Source organism: Aphelocoma coerulescens, chromosome 25 (assembly GCF_041296385.1).
Source record: "Aphelocoma coerulescens isolate FSJ_1873_10779 chromosome 25, UR_Acoe_1.0, whole genome shotgun sequence".
NCBI classification, from domain to species: Eukaryota; Metazoa; Chordata; class Aves; order Passeriformes; family Corvidae; genus Aphelocoma; species Aphelocoma coerulescens.
In genome coordinates, this window is record NC_091038.1 from 3,647,168 (window position 1) to 3,666,150 (window position 18,983).

At 64.0% G+C, this 18,983-nt stretch overlaps 4 protein-coding genes across 12 annotated transcripts; all 4 read right to left on the reverse strand.

Moving 5' to 3' along the window:
• Positions 1–157: 157 nt before the first annotated feature.
• Positions 158–1,729, reverse strand: PMVK (phosphomevalonate kinase). Of its 2 annotated transcripts, none has more exons than XM_068995219.1 (5): positions 1,620–1,729; positions 1,414–1,477; positions 801–932; positions 604–733; positions 158–413 (listed from the first exon to the last, which is right to left on the reverse strand). In XM_068995219.1, the coding sequence occupies exons 1-5, from the start codon at positions 1,700–1,702 to the stop codon at positions 277–279; spliced, it is 546 nt and encodes a 181-aa protein (XP_068851320.1). In that variant the 5' UTR covers positions 1,703–1,729; the 3' UTR covers positions 158–276. The 2 variants fall into 2 exon arrangements, with proteins under 2 accessions (XP_068851320.1, XP_068851319.1); XM_068995218.1 differs by having other exon boundaries at positions 801–953.
• Positions 1,730–2,686: 957 nt separating this feature from the next.
• Positions 2,687–6,392, reverse strand: PBXIP1 (PBX homeobox interacting protein 1). 2 transcript variants are annotated; one of them, XM_068995385.1, is made up of 11 exons: positions 6,318–6,392; positions 5,722–5,800; positions 5,415–5,520; positions 5,263–5,330; positions 5,029–5,170; positions 4,724–4,936; positions 4,618–4,641; positions 4,462–4,535; positions 4,252–4,377; positions 3,001–4,169; positions 2,687–2,920 (listed from the first exon to the last, which is right to left on the reverse strand). In XM_068995385.1, exons 2-11 carry the CDS (start codon positions 5,779–5,781, stop codon positions 2,863–2,865), a joined length of 2,040 nt encoding a protein of 679 aa, XP_068851486.1. In that variant the 5' UTR covers positions 5,782–5,800; positions 6,318–6,392; the 3' UTR covers positions 2,687–2,862. The 2 variants fall into 2 exon arrangements, with proteins under 2 accessions (XP_068851486.1, XP_068851485.1); XM_068995384.1 differs by having other exon boundaries at positions 5,029–5,185.
• A 176-nt stretch (positions 6,393–6,568) lies between these two features.
• On the reverse strand, positions 6,569–8,650 carry PYGO2 (pygopus family PHD finger 2). Of its 2 annotated transcripts, XM_068995527.1 has the most exons (3): positions 8,297–8,645; positions 8,169–8,218; positions 6,569–8,094 (listed from the first exon to the last, which is right to left on the reverse strand). In XM_068995527.1, the coding sequence occupies exons 1-3, from the start codon at positions 8,418–8,420 to the stop codon at positions 7,021–7,023; spliced, it is 1,248 nt and encodes a 415-aa protein (XP_068851628.1). In that variant the 5' UTR covers positions 8,421–8,645; the 3' UTR covers positions 6,569–7,020. The 2 variants fall into 2 exon arrangements, with proteins under 2 accessions (XP_068851628.1, XP_068851627.1); XM_068995526.1 differs by having other exon boundaries at positions 8,169–8,650.
• Positions 8,651–8,796: 146 nt separating this feature from the next.
• Positions 8,797–18,974, reverse strand: SHC1 (SHC adaptor protein 1). 6 transcript variants are annotated; one of them, XM_068995525.1, is made up of 14 exons: positions 18,889–18,922; positions 16,748–16,831; positions 13,041–13,202; positions 12,742–12,812; positions 12,372–12,435; positions 12,005–12,124; positions 11,547–11,600; positions 11,371–11,422; positions 11,066–11,192; positions 10,800–10,968; positions 10,576–10,636; positions 10,290–10,451; positions 9,942–10,204; positions 8,797–9,710 (listed from the first exon to the last, which is right to left on the reverse strand). In XM_068995525.1, the coding sequence occupies exons 2-14, from the start codon at positions 16,757–16,759 to the stop codon at positions 9,582–9,584; spliced, it is 1,446 nt and encodes a 481-aa protein (XP_068851626.1). In that variant the 5' UTR covers positions 16,760–16,831; positions 18,889–18,922; the 3' UTR covers positions 8,797–9,581. The 6 variants fall into 6 exon arrangements, with proteins under 6 accessions (XP_068851626.1, XP_068851625.1, XP_068851624.1 ...); XM_068995524.1 differs by lacking the exon at positions 16,748–16,831 and having other exon boundaries at positions 18,889–18,974; XM_068995523.1 differs by lacking the exons at positions 16,748–16,831; positions 18,889–18,922 and adding an exon at positions 18,791–18,835.
• Between the last annotated feature and the right edge of the window lie 9 nt (positions 18,975–18,983).

Sequence of the window (18,983 nt, forward strand, 5' to 3'; positions counted from 1 at the left end):
ACCATGAAAAATCCAGCTGGTGGACTCCCTGCTTGAACAGAAGGTATTGAACTGCACTTCTGCCTCCCAAAAGCTGGGAAGCCCATGGCGAGGGTGGGGCAGCATCACCTGTGTGTCCCTTCCCCAGAAATGAGACACAGGCCCAGCGTGGCAGCAGTTCTCAGTGTCAGAGCTTTATTCCAGAACAGGAAGCATTAGCAGGAGGTGGAGGGGGAGATGCTGAGGGGCTGGGGGGGGAATTATGCGGTCCCCAAGCCCCAGGAGAGAGATGTGGAGCTATAGGCTCCTCTGGAGTGACTGCAACAGCATCTCCAGCTGCTCGCCCAGGGCCACCTTATCCCCGTCATTGGTGATCACCCAATCAAAGGACACTCCCTGGTCCAGGCCACACTCAGATTCAGCATCGTCCACCCCTAGCAGCACAGAGTCCAGGGAGGCCCCAAGGATGGTCAGGATCTGTCCATCTGTACCCCTACTATGGCCTCACCCCCCAGAGCTGGGGGGTTTGATCCAAAGCCTCTCGCTTTGGTAGTAGAGGCTGTGCCCATGGGGCAACCCCAGTTTTGGTGTCATACTTGGGGAAGCTGCCCCTCACTTGCTCACCAGTGACAAAGACCCAGTTCCTCCTCTTCCTCGTCTCTTCAGTAGCCACCACCCGCACAGTCTGCACCACGTCCCCATAGACATCCCGGAACCACTGCACATCCGAGAGGCGCCGTGTGTCGCTCACCACCTGTGCAGGGACTCCATCAGCACCTGTCCTCTGCCCCCAGAGCCCCTGTGCACCCCCCAAAACTCACCCACACCGGCTGCAGTGCCCCCTCCACTGCTGCCCGGCAGAAGAAGCCGGGGTCGGTGTGGCGCTTCTCCTCGCCCCAGCGGATCATGTCCTGGCGGAACGTCTCCTTGTAGGCGCTGGCATCCAGGAGACGCTGGAAGTCAAGACCATGCTCCTGTGGGGAAGGGGGGTCAGCAGGCATGGCCTGGGCCAACGACCATGGCATGGCACAGCCATGGCTGTTGTGACAAGCCGTGCCTCAGCACGGCACGGCAGAATGGCATGGCTCAGTACAGCGCAGTGTGCAACAGCTTGGCACGATGTGGCACAGCATGATCAGGGGATGGCACAACTCGGCGCAGCATGTCCTGACACGGCTTGGTGTGGTGCAGCATGGCACAGCTCAGCACACGATGGCAAAGCATCAGATGGCACAGCACAGTGTGGCAGGGCAGGGCACAGCTCAACACTGTGTGGCACGGTGTAGCGTGGCATGAGCACGGGAAGGCACAGAACAGCAAAGCACATGCCCTGGCACAACTCAGCGTGGCACGGCACGGCGCGGTACAGCACGAGCGCGGGACGGCACAGCCCGGCACAAAGTGTCCTAGCACAGCTCGGCGCGGCCGCGGTACCTTGGCGTACTGCTCCTTGAGGGGCCCGGAGAGGCGCAGGACGGTGCAGACGTCGGGGCCCAGCCTGCGGGAGAGGGGTAAGCGGGACGGGCACTGGCACCGGCTCCACTCGGCCAAGTCCCGGCCTCCCCGTCCTCCGGTGCCATCCCCGCACCCCGCGCTCTCCCCCCGCACACCCCCGGCCCCGGCCGCGCCCCGCCCGGTACCGGCTCCGCAGCTCCTCGGCCACGAAATCCTTGCCCGATTTCCTCTTCCCGCTCAGCAGCAGCACCGCGCGCGGCGCCGCCATCGGCCCTCCGCCCCGTGGCCCCGCCCATCGCCCCACGGCCCCGCCCCCGCCCCGCCCCGCCCCCGCCCCACGGCCCCGCCCCACGGCCCCGCCTCACGGCCCCGCCCTCTCCCCGCCGGCCCCACGGCCCCGCCCCGCCGGCCCCACGGCCCCGCCCCACCGCCCCACCGCCCCGCCCCACGGCCCCGCCCCACGGCCCCACGGCCCCGCCCCACGGCCCCGCCCATGGCCCCGCCCCCGGCGGCGCGCCCGCCTCGCGGCGCCCCCTGCAGGGCAGAGCCGGCACCGCAGCGAGGGTGCCGCAGGTCCCCGCCGGGACACGGCGAGTCCGGGCCCCCCAGGATCCTGCACCCCAGGCAACCCTCTGCCCCCCTCCCTCCCATTTCCTCCTTACACCCCCCATTCTCCTCTGAAGCTCCCTCTCCCCAGCATCCTGCTCCCCCCAACACCCCCTTTCCTCCCAGCATCTGCATTTCCCCAGCACTCTCCCCCCAACAACCCCTATTCCTCTTCTGCACCCCGCTTTCTCCCAGCATCCATTTCCCCCAGTACCCCCTTTCCTCTCCGAGCACCCTTCCTCCTCAATACTCCCTATGCCCTCTCTGCACCCCACTTTCTCAGCTGCCCCTCACTTCCTCCAGCACTCCCTTTTCCCCTTCACTGTTCCTCCTCTGAATCCCCATTTTCCCCCAGCACCCCCAATACCCTTTCTTCTCCCCCAGCAACCCCCTTCCCCTCCAATACACCACATTCCTCTCTGCCCCCCCTTTTCATCTGCACCCCCTCTCCCCCAGCAGCTTTTCCTCCTCCCTGCACTCCTTCCTTCCCTCTCAGCAACTTTGCCTACAGCACTTCGTTCCCCTCTGCTCTCCTCTTACACTCCCTATTCCTCCTCTGAATCCCCATTTCCCCAGCTCTCTTCCCCTAGCACCCTCCCTTCCCCCCACCCCCAGCACCCCCCTTTTCCCCACACCCACACAGCTCTGCCCAGCGGTGACTTTATTCATGGTGGCAGTGCAGCATCACACAGTGCTTTTGGTTGGGAATGTGGCCCTACTTGGCCCTACAGGGTGCGAGGGTAACCCCCAGATGCCCACAAACAGCACGTGGGGAGCCCTTGCGTGGGGGTGCTGGCACACTACAACACTGCCCCCCCAGCTCTACCCACCCATGCCATGCTGCCTCTGGGCTCTTTGTCTCCGCATGTTCCTGGAGGTGCTGCAAGAGAAGGGGAGGTGTGAAGGGGTGCAGGAGGAGGGAATCCCTGGGGACGCCCGGCACCACCCGCCCCAGCTCACCCACTGTAGTGCTGCAGCATGTACTCCTCGAAGCCATCAACCGCCTCCTTGTCGCCCCACTCCTGCCACGCCACCTCCTCAAGCAGATCCTCCACATCATCCACAAAATCGACAAACCGCAGGCGGTCGTGGGCAAAGACACCGTCAGCCCTAAAGGCTCCATCAAGCTGTGGTGCCAGCCTCTTGAAGTGCCTCCCCAAGCCCAGCTGCCCCATGAAGCTCTCCAGTAGTTGCAGGAACTGCACCTTCTGCACTGGCTCCAGTGCAGCCCTGAGCACTTCCTGGCCCTCCTTGTGGGCACAGTCAGTCACCCCAAAGCAGCCCTGTGGTGCCCGGTACCGCCTGAGCCAGGGCAACTCATGGGAACCATGCTGGGGGTGGCTGTGAGACAGCTTCCCCCAGGCTTTGCCTGGCTTGTGCTCATGGGGGGTTCGGGGATCCTTCCTGTGGGGTTTGCCATGCTCTCTCCTTTCCTGCTCGTGGGGTTTGCCATGCTCTCTCCTCTCCTGCTCGTGGGGTTTGCCATGCTCTCTCCTCTCCTGCTCGTGTGGTTTGCCATGCTCTCTCCTCTCCTGCTCGTGGGGTTTGCCATACTCTCTCCTCTCCTGCTCGTGGGGTTTGCCATGCTCTCTCCTCTCCTGCTCGTGGGGTTTGCCATGCTCTTTCCTCTCCTGCTTGTGGGGGTACGCCCTGGCACCATGCTGCTTGTGCCACCTGCTCTCCTTCTCCACCTTGAACGGCTTCTTCCAGGGTGATGGGAAGGACCCCAACCCCTCTGCCTCCAGCACTTGGGCCAGGTGCTGCTCCAGGGTGCTTAGTTCCTCCAGAAGCCCCTTGAAATCCCCAGAGCCCCGTGCACGGTCCAGGGTGTCTGCTAGCTCCTGCCGCAATGAATCCAGACTGCCATGCCGCTGTGCCGCAGCTTTGCCGCGCACGGGCGCACCTGTGGCACGTGGCTGCTCTGCTGTTGGCTCCCTGGGGCTGCCCGGTGCCCCTGTGGCCTGCAGGCGCCGCAGCTCAGCCTGGGCCTCCCGCAGCGCAGTGACCTCCCGCTCCAGCGCCGCGCGCAGCTGCGCATTCTCCGCGGCCAGACTCTGCTGCTGCGCCCCGGCCGCTGCCGCCTCACCCTCGCTCCTGTGCAGCAGGGTCCGCAGATCTTCCTTGTGGGCCTGGGGCAGGGGTGGGGGGCTGTGAAAGAGGTGGGAGAGCAGCGCCAGGACACGGCACTGGGACATGGCACCGGGCACCAACCTGCAGCTCCGCCTGCATGAGCCGGATCTCCTGATTCTCTTTGGCCAACTTGTCCAGGAGTTGGCTCATGGACTGCACGTTCTGGGAGCCCCCAGCATCTGGCAGAGGGGCCTTCTGCTGCGAGTCCTGGAGGACAGGAAGGTTGGAAGCCCTGGGGACATTGAAGACACCCTCTGCCCCCACTCAGCCCTGCTCGAGACCCCTCCTTACATTGCTGTCTACAGACAGCAGCAACTCCTGCTCCCCAGCAGTCAAGTCCCAGCTCCCCACACTCTCCACAGGACCTGCAGAGGAGGACATGGGTCCGAATGTCCAGGCTGCTGCAAGATGTCCCCCTGCCCGGGTGGGCTAGTCCCCTGTACTCACCCTCTGCCATGTCGTAGATACCACCTGGGGAGAGGAGGGGACAATGAGGGGGATGTCTGGACCTCACCCTGTCCCTGGGGCCTCGGCCACTGAGACCTCCACTTACCAGTGATGATCAGCAGCCCCACAGCGACCAACACCAAAGCTCCCAGCAGGTACTTGCTCATATTGAGCCCATCCTCACCAGCATCTGATGTTCCCCGGTGTGGGGTAGGCGTGACTGTGGGGGGCCCAGGATGGGGCTTGTGGCCCTGCCGCCACCGCAGCCCCTCCATGTCATTGTCACTGCTAGTGCAGCACACGTCTTCCATTGTTGGCCCTAGGTGGAAATGGGGGGACCTCCAGGGAGGGTCTGCACCTAAACACTGCCAGCACAGATTCCCCCAGGCCAGTCCCCTGTGAGGCCCTGACCTGCTTGGGGGGTGTCAGGGCAGGGTTGTGGCTCAGCCTCAACATTTGGCTCCTGCTTGTTGCCCTCCAACATGCTGGGCACTGCAGAGCCATCCAGGGCAGGCACTGCTGACACTCTGGAGTCCTCACACTCCTCTGGGTCCTGCAGACACAGGCACTAGCACGTGGAGTGTCCCTGCAGGGGGAGCAGCCCACCAGTCCCAGCTCAGCCCCAGTCCCCCAGTTCTGACTCACCCCCTGCCTGCTGCCCTCGGGGCACAAAGTCCAGCTGGGGAAGGTAGTGGTGCCATTGGTGGCCGTGGCTGGGGAGAGGCAGAGCATGGGGATGAGACAGTGGCACAGGAAGGTGACACCAGGCTTGCCCCATACCCAGAGTGGCTGCCTGCCTGTGACTGTGTCCTGCGTGTCTTCATCCTCCTCCTCCGGTTCCTCATCCTCAGACCCGTGGGAGGCTGAGTCCTGCTCTGGACCCACCGTGTCAATGGGCAGACCCTAGGGGAAGTGAGGACACATGGAGACACCCTTAGCCCTGACCTCCATGTGCCCCACTCTGCCTGCAGCCCCAGGTAGGCTCTGGAGGGTCTGCCCAGGGGTCTCCAGCTCTGGGGGGCTGCCCTAGGGGCCCCAGTTCTGGGATGTTGTCCTGGAGATCTCAAGTAGTGAGGGTCTGCTCTAGGGCTTGCCAGCCCTCACCTCGCTGCCCGCCAGCACCCAGCTGCTCTCTGAATCTCGGGGCTCCAATTTCTCCGCCATAGGGACAGTCCAGTGCTACCTGCAAGGAGACAGACCAACGGACGCACGGACAGCAGGACATGACCCAGCTCCCAGTGCCAGCTGGATATGACCGGGAGAGCCATGGTCCCGCTGCCAGCCAGCTCCCCCCCAGCCACAGGCTGGGGGACTTTCAGGGAGCCGTCCCGGTGCACCGGCTCTGCGGCTCCACTCCCCCTGACACCAGCTGCCGCCGCTGGGTATTTTTAGCCGGTGATGCCTCCCGGCAGGTGGACGGGTGACGCGGGGCCTAGCGTGGGGAAACCAGGGGCCCCGGTCGGGATCCCACCGCCCCACAGCAAAACGGCAGCACCGGAAGGGGGTCTCGAGCAGCCCCCGCCTCCCTCTTCCCCCCCACCCGCCCAGGACCCAGAGCCGGCCTAGGGGTGACGGCCCCGCCGGTGACAACCCGCTCCTCTCCGCTCCCCACGGCCTCCTCCGAGCCGCGCCCGCGCCCCCCGCCCCGTCCCGGGTCCGGCCCGGCGGGGGCAGCGCCTCCCCGCGGCCCCGGGCGGTACCTGCGCCCGCCGCGTCCCGCCGGGAACTTTCCCCGGGGCCGCCGCCGCCCTCGGGACGGGGCGCGCACGTGACGCCAGCAGCCAATCGCAGCCCGCGGCCGAGCGTCGCAGGGAGGCGCGCGGGAGGCGCGCGGGGGGCGGGCGGAGCGCGCGCGGCCCCGCCGGTACCGAGCACCCCACCCCGCGCCCCCCCCCGGGACCGGACAGACACCGACACCCCCGCACACCTTCCTCGGACAGACACCGAGACGCGCGTTTAAGAGTTTTATAACGACGGTACAAAAATTTCCATTAACGATTGGCTAAAACGGACGGAGCTGGGGTGGGGAGCGGGTACCGGGACCATTCCGAGCACCGGAGCAGGGGGCACCGGGACTGCCCCGTGAATGTGGAAGGAGGCACCAGGACCGCTGCGCAGCCCAGGAGGTGCCCCCTGCAAGGGCAATGACCTAACTGGGGGCAGCACTGCGGAGCACCAGGAAGCCTCAGCCCTCCCAAAGCCGCTGCACTGGGGCCTGGCAACGGCATGGCCAGCACCGTCCCAGATCCCCCGGTGGGTCCCGGTGGCGGGCAGTGCCTAGTGAGCAGCCACAGCCAGTGCATGGCAGTGCCTCTCTGGCTGGTGTGGGGGCAACAGCTACAAAAAATGGGGGTTTGGTCCTAAATCAGTGGGGGAAGCTGTACATGGCGGCTGAATGGTGGCTCAGCCGTCGTTGGCGGTCACCAGCTGTCCCATGCCCTCCCGGATGTAGACCGACTGGATCTCTTTTGTCTTGAGGCAGAAGTCGCAGGCCCAGACGGCAGAGGCCTCAGTGGTGAGCAGCCCATAGGCATTCTCGGTCATCCCCGTGCACTCTCGGTGGAACCACTTCTGGCAGGAGGCCTCGCACAGGATGGCGTCCTGGTCATCGTTCACCTCGTTGCGACAGGCCCCGCAGGGGTACACAAGCCCCGGTGGTGGCTGGTGCCCTGAGGTGCTGGTGGCCTTGCCGGGGGGCGGCAGTGGGAGGCTGTTGGTCTCCGGAGTGCTGGCACTGCGGCCAGCGCTGTTGGGGGCAAAGCCAGGCTGTGCCCCGTTGACGGTGGCTGGGGAGCCCGAGTGCTGCTCCTGGGCGAAGGTGCTGGGGGGAGGGTTCTTGCCCCCTTCTTCGCTGCTAGCAGGGAAGCTGGGATCCGCCCCAGGGAAGGGACTGGCGGTGGGGGGCAGGGGTGGCATGTTCTGCCCGGGGCGCTGCATGGGCGATTGTCCAAAGAGGTTGCTGGGCTGGCTGAAGCGCTGAGCCACTGCCGGCCCCCCGGGGGGGTTGAGGGCTGGCCCGGGGCCCATGTCCCCCCGGGGGGGCTGCCCCATAGTGGGGGACATCATGGGCCCGAAGCCTGCAACAGGCCCCTGCATGAGCTGCCCCATAGGGGGGCTGAAGTTCTGTCCGAGGGGCTGGCTGAAGGGCTGCCCGGCGAAGGTCAAGCCTCCCGGCTGCACGTAGTTGGGATTCTGGGGGGGAATGCTAAAGGCCGGGCCCATCTGCCCGGGGGCGAAAGGGGGGGGCTGCCTCCGCAGGGGCTGGGGACCCCCGCCGTAACCGGGGGGCACCTGCGGCGACATCCCCCCCTGCACGCGGAAACCGCCGAAGGGGACGGGGCTGCCCAGGAAGGGGGCAGGGGCCGCCCCCACCTTGGGGGCCCCGAAATCATCCTCGAAGGGATTGGAGGCCACCAGGTGGTCCACCATAGGAGTGGGCGGCGGGGCGAACTCCGAGAGATGCGAATAGGCAGGGCCCTGCGGGGAGAAGGTGACGGTCAGGGTTGCCGTGGCCCCCCCCGGCCCCCGCGCCGCCCCTCGCCCGGCCGTACCTGCGTGTTGGACTTGCGCCGCTTCTTTTCGGGGCTCTTCATCTGCAGCCCTGCGGGGACAAGCGAGGCCGCGTCAGCAGGGCCCGGGCGACCCCCACCCACCCCGGTCCCGGTCCACCCGCGCTCACCTGCCTTCCCCTGCTTCCGGCCGGGTCCGCCGGCGGCAGTGCTGCCCGCGGGGTGCGGGGGCCCCGGCGGGGGCGGCGGGGCCGGGACGGGTCCCTCCAGCTTCTCTGCGTGCGGGGCAGCCATAGCCCTCACAGCGCGCGCGTCGCCGCCATGGCCCGACCGGAACCGGAACCCGCGCGGGGCCAATCACACCGCGCGGGGGGCGGGGCCAAGCGCGCGAGACACGTCAATCACCGCAGGCTCCCACCCCACCCCTCGGCCGGACCAAACCAAGTGCAGCGCAATGGAAGGGGGGAAGGATGCGTGAAGGGAACAGACGGGACAAACCACGGACGAGGGGCTGGGGAGGGGACGGGGAAAGGACGAAGGGGAGCACAGGGCGGAACCCACAGCGAGCCGTCCCGGCTCACACCAGCCAGGGCCTAGAGAAATGCCACCTGTAATACAACCGCCCGCCCCACCCCCAGTGACCCGTCCCAGCTCTCACACCAGCCAGGGCCTAGAGAAATACCGACTTTAATACAACCGCCAGTTCCTTTGGTATAGCGGGGCCGGGGGCCTGGGGCTGCGACGGGCGGGGCTGCGCTTTGGCTTGGGGGGAGTTACACTGTGCATGCAGGGGGGTCCTCCCGCCAGCCCCCCGGGGCTGCCAGAATTGCCCAGGCCCCAGCCGGGAGGGCGGGGAGGAAGCGGACGTGGTGGCGCGTGTCCTGGAGCACAAGCGTGTCACGGATGGGGTACAGGGTGCTGGGAGCATGGGGGAGGCTCTGTCCCCAGCCCCTGCCCTTGCATAAGAGTGTGGGACCTGCGGGGTCAAGGCACAGTTAACACGTAAAGTGATCCGGTACAGTCGAGGGCCTCGTGCCCGGGGGAGCAGAGCCCCCCCACTGGCCCCCTCCTCAGCCCAGGGGCCAGAGATACGGACAGGCTGTCTCTGGCTCAGGGGGGTTTAGCCCTGCCAGTCCTGAGCCCGTGCTGGTGAGCACAAGAATGGCTGTGGCACGACAGCAGGGCTGGGTTTTGGTAGGAGCTGAGCTGCTCTGCAAAGGCTGGAGCTGAGGGTTAGGGGCTTTGCAAGAACAGTTCCCCAGCCTGCAGGCACTCACAGCCTGAGCCCCCCATGGCCACCAGCTCCATGTGGTGAAAGGAGAGAGGCCCTGTTCTCAGCCAAGTCCGAGCTCAGTGCCACGTGGAGCTTGTAGAAGAGTCTGAGGGCTCCCTGGGGCATTGAACAGGGCCGAGGGCTGCGCATTGGGGGTGCTGTGCACTGGGGCCCCCGGGCGCTCACAATCTCCTCTCCACTGGCTGCTGCAGGCACATCTCACTGCCAGCCGAGATGATGGGCAGGTGATTGTCCATGTGGTAGCTGATGAGGTGGCTGACGCTCTCAAAGCGATGATCTTTTGTCCGCACCTGGGGGGCCAGAAAAGGGGCGCTTCAGGAGGCTGTCAATGCCCACGTAAGGCCAGAGCCACCACCCTCCATGGCACAGACCTGGGGCTGCAGTCTCACACCCATGCTCCACCAGGCCCTCTCCATCCCCAAAGCCAGCCCAGAGTTGTCCCGTGATGAGCAGTGCATAACCCCAATGTTCTGGTAGCTCTTGTAACCCCTAGGACCCCTCAGATCCCTACAAAGACTCACCACTCCCTCGGGATCGACGAGCAGCAAATGCTTGGGCTGCCCACCCTGCAAGCCAGTCAGCACATACTGGCCCGGGGTGGTGGTGCTCTCCCGAACCAGAAAGTCTCCGTTCACCTTCAGCAGCTTCTCGGCCTCCTTGCGGTTCATCTTCCCATGGTACCAGGGCTCCCGTCTCAGCTGCTCCTCCATGGAGGCCACCACCTGGGCGGGGGGCAGCCCCACAGGCACAGATGGGGGCACACGCAGGGCATCTTCGAAGGGCTCTGCAGGGAGAGAAGAGCAGGGGGACCATGACCGAGCCCACAGCCACCTAGCCCCTGCCCTGGCTGCAGCCACTGTTGCACTCACTCATGTCGAAAAGGTCCCTCTGTGTGCTGCCGTTGGCTGTGGCACCGGCAGCTGAAGCTTGGCGTGTCTTGTCTATGTTCTGCACGTTGACGTAAGATGGGTCATCAAACAGGTCCGTGCGACCAGGTGTGCCCGCTGGAGCTGCATATTTTTCTCTCCCTGCTACCAGGAGCACTGTGGTCAGCAGGGCTTCAGCCCACCTTGGCCCCCTCCCCAGCAGTGCCCACCATCAGAGCACTCAGGGTCCGTGAAAGAGGATGGAGACTGGCCACACCCATCACATTACCTTGGGCAGGAGTATGCTGCTTCTGAGGGTCATACTCCCCACCGGATGACTGGCCGACAGGCTGCAGGGAGAGGCAGTGATGAGCCCCCACCCCCTTTCCCACTCCCCACACCCCAGGCTGTTAGAGGCACCGGGGAGACATGAATAACCTTCAGCCCAGTTGGGGTCCCTACATCTCCCTTACAAGATGGTGCCTCCCCAAGAGGACATGCCCAGAGCCTCACCAGTGTGGCACCCAAGTGATTTGGGGTCTGAGCAGCCCCATCCTGCAGCCGCATGTCCACGACCCCCCCAATGGGAGGTTCCTTGCCAGGGAAGTCATTGTAGTACTGGTGGTCCGGGGCTGGTTCCTCCTCTTCTTCATCCCAGGCAGAGCCATCAAACCCTGCCATCCTGGGAGAGCACAGCACAGATAAGCCTGTGACAGCAGCCACGGCTGCATCCCCTCTCCAAAACCACCTTCCTCCTCCTCACAAAACCCTGCCCTGACCTGTCGTGGGGGGTCACCAGCTTTGGGGGGTTCTTCAGGTACTGCTTGAAGCGCAGCTCAAAGGCCTGCCCGATGGTGCTGATGACATCCTGTGCCAAGCCTTCAGGACACTCCAGGATATGGCAGGCTGGGTAGAAAAGAATGGGATGGAATTGTGGAACTCCAGCACTACGGTTCTTCACCCCTGAGCCTGCCCTGTACACCCCAGAGCTTTCTTATGAGTCACCCAGTTTCCCTACACTGAGCTGATCCTAAACACCTCCAAAGCGGGGCTCTGGCACTGAGGACCCTTGCAGCACCCTCACCTCTCTGATTGACGGGATCTTTGGCAACATAGGCAACGTATTCGGCTGTGTCCTGTGGGGGAGACAGCAGCAGTGAGACAGGGCTGCTGGGGAGCACTGGGCCTGAGACCTTGGGAGAGGGCAGCAGAGGCACCAGTCCCCTACACATGGCATGGATGGGGACCCTGCGTACTCACCGGGTCTCCCCCTGAGGCGAAGGATATAGACTGCATGTGGTGGTTGGCGATGATCTGCAAAGTGGAGAGCTTGTTGGACACAGCCAGGAATTTCTTGTTACCCACCCAGGGGTGGCACATCCCGCTCCTCCCAGGGCTGACCTGCCATGGGGGCTCAAAATCCTCCAGAGCCCTGGTTATGAGCCACAGACCACCAGGAAAAGGACTCGGACATCACCAGGAGTGGGGTCAAAACCAGGAGATCTGGCCCCAGGCAAGGGGACTTGGATCTCACCATCTCCATGAGAGATCCCACAAAGCACAAGGGATATTCCTCCCACCTCTTCAGCCCCAGGGACTGCAGGGAGGTGGGCACTCATCACGCAGCCTCCCCAGGAAATGTCTGGGTGGGCTGTGTGATGAGTACATGAGGATGCACCTGCGTGTCCAAAGCCAGTCCAACCCCTCCCCACTCTCACCTGCTTGCAGTCTGAAGCCATGAGGTTGAGGCTGCTGGTAGAGATGGTCAGGGTGATGGGCATGCCTGCAAATTTCAGGTTGCTCTTGCCCAGGATGGAGTTCAGGGAGCGGCTGCAGGGCTAGGGGCAAATGATAGTGTGGACAAGGGGCTCCCCAGACCAGACAGCCCAGGGCACATCCCACTGCTTCCACAGCAGAGATGGGCACCTTGTCTTCACCACTTGCCCCCGGCCCAAGCCTTAGTTAGGAGATCAGAGCCCTGGGCTGACCAGCATGGCACTGCCAGCTGGGCTGGGATCTGGTCCTTGGCCCTGTGCCCAAATCAGCCATGCATGCTCCCCCAGCAGCTCCCCAGCCTGGCCTCACCTTCCTTCTCCTCACGGCTCCCTTGGCACCAGGCACAGCCTCACATACCAGCCCAATGGCCTCCCTGCAGGGAGTAAAGTGAGATGTCAGTCCCCACAATGCCTGCCTTGCCCCAAGACCCCCCCAGCCACAGGACTGAGGACATGGGGATCAGCACAGGAGAATCAGGGTGACAAAGGGGAAGCTCTCAGGCAGTGCTAGCTGGGGCTCTTTGGGTAGGCAAAGTGCTCTGGTATTAGTATTTGATGGGCTGCAGCAGCCCCTGGCCCCCAATGAAAGTCCCACATGCTGCCAGGGGCTTGCATAGGGCTCAGACAACTCCCTCACCCCTCCCCAAAAGGAGCAGTCCCTGGGGAAAGGCAGAGCTCACCTGGTGACCTGGGTCCTGGTGTTGAAATCCAGAGCCCTCATGGACTGAAGCACTTCCACACAGCCCATGTACTGTGCAAGAGAGCAAGGTGAGCTTGGCCAGCCATGGGGTTTGCCCCCCATGCAGCAAGAGAGGGGGCCGGAGCCTCAAGCACCCCAGCTCTGCAGCAGTAACTTCCCTGGGGATCCCACTGCCCATTGCCCTGCCCTCCCCCAAAGAGCACGGTGCATCCTACCACCAGGAGGTCCCCAAACCCCCCCAGTGACCCCTCCCACTCTCCCCCACTCCCCAGCACTCACCCGGACATGGTAGGAGACGCCGGAGCCCATGACCTTGTCATCGGGATGCAGCCAGCCACGGGTCGGCTTATTGACAAAGCTGCCATGGCGGGTCCATTCATCACCCCCCAGCTGGCCACCTTCCACCCGCGTCTTCTTCCCACAGCTCAGCTTGTTCATATCCTGGGAACAGACAGTGACAGGTCTCGCTGAGCCGGGGCTGGTAGCACCCCCTGGCACCAGTGCTGGCATCCCAGGGGGACCAGGTTCCCCTGGGCTGCTGCTGGCTGAAGAGCCCCGCAAGCTGAGCAGGTTGGCGGGATTGGAGAGCTTCAGGTTGGCCATTTTGGGAAAGAAGGAGCAGAGGGTGGTAGGGCTCTCCTCCAACTCAGGCGAGAGCTCCCCAAGAGGTGCAGCATGGCTGAGGGAGGAGGAGGACAGGGAATCAGGCAGAGACTGCATGCTTGCAAGGGACTCCACTGGGGAGGGCGGGACTCCCAGGCCCCCTATGGCCTCCTCCAGAGAGGAGACAGACTCGTTCCGCAGGTGGCTGTATTTGCTCTTTTGCAGGAGATCCATGCTGGAGACAGGTGAGAAGGGCCACAGCCGCCCTGTCCAGAGTGGTGAATGCAGCCAGCTGGGCCTCACAGGGGCCCCACAGAGAGTCCGAGTGCCTGCAGCCACCGGGAAGCTGCCCCCAAGCAGAAGCCTTGGCTGAGCTCTGTGCTAGGTCCACGCCAGCCTGGCATGGCTGGCAGGGAGAGCTGGGCCTGGGACGCTGGGCAGCGGGTCCAGGGACTGCCCGGCACCGGCAGGTACAGCCTATCAATCGTGATCGGCGTCAGCAAGGATGTGCAGATCCGTTCAGACTGAGAGCAGCACACCACAGCAAGGAGGAAATGGGGCTGCAGCGACACCCTGGGGAGCCGCTGGCACAGGGAGGGGAGCTCAGAATGCTCTGTCCCCAGCCTGGAGGTCCTCAAGCCCCTTGCCACTCCAACACCGGGCCAGCAACAAATCCCATTGTCTTCATCCAGGGCCAGATCTAGCTCCCTCTGCCCTGCTGCTGGGTTCAGCACGGCCACCCTCCGCCCCACAGCTCACTCCAGCCCCTGTGCCGCTGCCCGCTAAGAGAAAATCAAAAGCATGAATATTTAAAGCCCGGAGACAAGGCAGACACAGAGTGCATCCAAGCCCATCCCAGCCCTGCTCCGAGCAATGTCCAGGAGGGAACAAGGTCCTTCTGTGGCAGCCAGCACCATGCAACCCACGTGCCGGCGGTGAGCAGCTGCTGTTGGCTCGCTGGGCTCTGCCGGGGGGAGCAGCGATGCCGAGATGACACCGCTGCTCGCAGCTTCCTGGAATACAGGGACATGCAGTCCTTTGAGAGCACAGATCTTGCCTGGAGGGCTGGTGGGAGAAAGAGGAGGATGGCCAGGAGCAGGATACAGGTAGGCTGTGCGTTGGGCGAGGCAGGGCTCAGCACGAACCCCCAGCCATGGTGGGGAGCCGGTGGGAGAGGCTGCAGCTAATCACTGCTGCTTCCCGCATCCCAGCTGTTTCTCCCGGGAGAAGAGATGAAGGGGCTGCGGCTGATCGGAAGAGCTGTGCTGACTCACAGGCGGCAGGGCAGGCTCTGCCCGCGGCGGGGGCTGCGCTGGGGCTGGGGCGCAGTGCAGGAGGGGCTCCCGGCGAGGGGTGGGGACGCAGCGCTTATCTGGAGCAGAAAAATCAAGGTCACAGGCGGAGCTAGCGGAAGCGGGCGGCGAGAATGTGCCGGGGCAAAAATTGGCCCCTTCAACCTCGGGGAGCTGGGCAAAGCTCCCACCTGTAGATCAGGGGGCTCAGGGGCAGGTCTCTCCTGTTCCCCTATCCTTGATGCACTTGCATGCAGCAGGAACTTGGGCCAGCCCGACTTTGCTGCCCTCCACAGCCTTGGCCCCACTGAGGGACAAGAGCTCTCCCCCCTCCACCACCTACGGGATGAGGCAAGGATTTCAGGCAGAACCCAACCCCTGACACACCACGAGCCAGAGCCTTACCAACCACCAGGTGCTCTGGCCACCAAACCAAAACTGGGGAAATCCAGGCCAAGGAAAGGGCTCTCCCTGCTTGGAGCCTTCACTCACCCAGCGCTGCTTGGCACTGGCAGCTGCCTGCCCCACTTCACAAAGCCTGGCACACTGCCATGGGGACAAGGAAAGGAAAGCCATAACAGGGCTGGAAATTGCCACCTACATGATGCAAGGGGCTGTGGCACATGACAGTGGGCCCGTCACTGAATCATCTCCTTGGCCATGCACACTAGCTCTGTGAATGCCAGCCCCCCCCCCCCCCCCACCTCAGCCCTGGTGGTCCCACAGGTGCAGAGAGTCCGTGCTGGATATTCCACAAAGTGCTTGTCCCCTCCAGGGGCCCCTGGCTGTTCAGTGCTGTGACCTTCCTGTGGCCGCAGCACCACTCCTCTAAAGAAAAGCAGGAAGCCTGGAGCCAGGAAGCTGCTGGCCCGGTGAGGCACCAGTGCAGCCCTGCTGCTAGGGGAGCCCTGGCTGGGCGGCATCGAGTGGCCACAGGACAGTGGGGTTTGCCCGTGAGGGACTGGCCACTGGTTGATGTGAGCCTGGCATGGCAACTCTGTGAACCCTGATGCTTCCCCAGGATAACAGCAGGAGGGAATTGCAAGGGGGCAGGAGCGTCTCCTTGGCCCATTCCCACCACTCCAGGGCTTGGAGCAGTCATCACCTCCAGGCAGCAAAGGGCTCCCAGCTGAAGCCCCTGCTCAGACACATCTCTGCTTTTATAAGCTAGAGTAATTCCTGATTTTCTCAGAACCTTCAAGGCCAGTCCACCCACAACATTCAACAGCCTGTGACAAGGTGCATTGCTGCTCCCAACCCTCAGAGACCAGACGTACTACCATCACAGTCCCCCCACCCCAGTGTCCACCCCAGGGCATCAGAGCTCCCTCCCAGTGGGCTCTGAGTGCAGAAGGCAAACCTGGAGGTGTGCAAAGGCACAGAACACTGGCCCTGCCTGAACAGGCAGCCCCAAGCTCCATCCCACAGGCTGCAGCCCTTCCCCTGGCCAGGCAGATGGCAGGAGCTCCTGCCCCTGCAGCAAAGTATGAGCAGAGCAGCTGGAACAACATGTCCCCAAGGAGCTCCGGGGGCACGTCCTGGCCCAGCAGCTCCGTGTGCCCTGCCACCACAGAAAGACAATGGATCAGAGAAACACAGGGACATGGACTACTTTCAGGCACCTGAGACTGGGACTTCACACACAGCCTGGGGCAAGGAAGAGAAGCAGAGAGGGGACGCTCAGGGCCCCATTACCAACATCCTCCCAGGAAAAAAACTGGGAGCTGAGTCAAAGGCCTGGAACATGCCAGTGGTTTGGCAAGAAATCACAGCAAGGCAGCCACACATACAAACCTTGCCCTGAGCAGGAGACCCCCCTCTGTCCAACTGCAGCCAATGCTGAACCTCCAGGGCAGGGATGAAGCAAAGGAGAACACTCAAATCCAGCCAATAGCTGATTTTTCCCCCCCACATCACAGCAGCATCACACAACATTTAAACATTCCTGCACGCAACCTCTCCTTCATTCTGAAGAGGGAGTTAGGGGATGCCAGTGGAGATCTGGGGAAGAGGCTGGAACCCTCCTGGAAGGCAGAGGAGGCAGGCAGGATCCACCACCGAAGCCACTTAGCCCTCCACCGAAGTCCTTACCACATACTCCATCGCCGGCGGAGGGCAGGGCAGGCCCTGGGCAGGGAGCAGAGACACACAGCCCCTCTCGTCTGGCACTCCGACCTGCGGTTCGGGGACAAACAGGGAGTTAGCCAGCCCTGTCCCAGCCCGCTGAGGTGGGGGCCATGGTGCCAAGAGGCAGACCCTGCTCCTCCATGCTGTCCACAGGTGGATGGGGCTGTGGCTTCCGTGCAACATGCTGCTGACACACAGGGTGAGAGAGACCTGGAAGCCACCTTCTTCCCACTGGCGAGAGGATGGCGCTGTGATGCGCTGGGACAGGAACATGAGGCTGAGCCTGGGCCTGCTTGGGCCCTGCCCACACTGGCAAATGGTATCAGGGGCCAAGAATCACACTGTGACCCAAGACAAGTGTCGGAGCCGATCCCTGCCCAGCCCAAAAAGCAGCACTGGAAAGCCACACACAAGGAGGAAGAGTGGAGGCAACCCAGGGGGGAAGAGCTGCCCCCTCCTCCACCCCCTCAGCTGGCACCCTGATGCAAAATTACACACAGAGCCCCCAGGGCTGTGTCCCTTCTTCTCAGGGGAGCAGTGAAGACAGGAGTCATGGAAAGAGTCTACAAGGGGTGAGCTGGCAGAGGCAGGAAGCTCTGCAAGGGGAAAACAAGGCAAGCAAAGCAGCAGCAGCTCCAGAGCTGCTGCTCTTCTCACTCCCACTCCCACTCCCACTGTCCAGCCAAGGCAGCCGAGGCCAGGCCAGTGGAGCAGTGCAGGGCAGCAGACGTGATTTAATGCCTGGCAGCAACTGTACCCTTATCTGTGGCCTGTGCCAGCTGTCACCATTAGCTTGGAAGGCAGCAAGATAAGGAGGGCTATACCTGGCAATGGCAGCAGACTGACCCCTGCAGCACTACGCCACTGCCAAGCAGAGCTGGCGACCAGGCCCTTTGGACGTCGGGCATCGAGGCTGGTGGCAGGGAAGGAGCATCTGGACCCAGACCAGGGTGCTCAGCCTTACCAAAGCCCACTTGTGTTCCTCCCGAGGATGGGACACTGCTTTGCACAGCTCCAGAGGTGGCCCAGCTGAGGCATTCCCCCACCAAAGGGGAGTGGATGGATCCTCACACCCTGCTTGGCTGGGAAGAGATGGCCTCTTCAGCTCCTCCGTTACAGTCTGAGACCAGGGCAGCCCTGGCAAGCACCAACAAGAAGTGCCCTTTGCCCACAGACTTCTGCAGTGCCAACGTGGCAAGCAGGGCCCAGGTTACGTTTCCTTGGAACCCGTGTCCATGGTCTACAAACTGTGCAGGTGACCCCGTTTAAGAGATTCAAGGGGAGAAGCAAGGACAGATGGTCACAACACACTGCGAGAGAGCAGACACAGACCTGCACGGGGAAACAGCTACCCCTGTCCACAACAGTCGGGTCTGCTCCAGGTACTCACCGCTGCCTTACTCTGAAGCACAGAAAGCAGGATGGCAGCAGGGCAGACCCCAGCACCGCAGAGGCCGAGGAACCCTCCAAACCCAGCCGGTGCCCCGTCCCTGCTGGAGGTCACGCCAATCTCGGGGATCGGCGTTCCAGCCCTAGACCCTGGAGCACCTCTAGAGCTGGTGTCCTTCCCGTGTATCGCACCAGCACGGGGTGGGGCGATGCACGCCCGAGCCCCAGGCACACACAAGCAGCCACCACGTCGGGTGGGTCACCCCAAGACCTTAACACAGCGCGGCACCGGCTCCTCCAGCGCCCGTCGGGCTGCACACGGGAGGGCTCGGGCCTGCCCCACGGCTAGGCTCCCCCACGCTGGGCAAACGAGGCAGCTGGGAAGGGCGACCCGGCCCCCGCAGCACTGGGAGCGGCGGCGTCTCGGGGGCGGCTGCGGCAGGGTCCCCACTCGTTCCGCGGAAGGCGGCGGCGGCGGCGGCGAGCGATGCGGCCTAAGTCCGGCGGCACTGCGGCCGCGGGGGCACCGCGGGGCCCGGCCTTGGATCCCGGGCCTTGCGCGGGTCTCCCCTCCTCCATCCGCGCGCGCCCTCACCGCCCCGGCCGGCGCGCGCTCACCGGGCACCATCGGTCACGCGCGGGCCTCCCGCCGCTCTCCGCCGCTCCCGCGCCCCCTCTCCCCCCTGCCCGCCCCCGCCGCTCCCGCCGCCACTCACTTCCGGCCCGCGCCCCTCCGGCGTGGCCCCGCTGCGCCCGTGTCACGTGACCCGCCAGCCAATCGCGGGCCGCGCCCGACCCGCGGGAAGCGGCG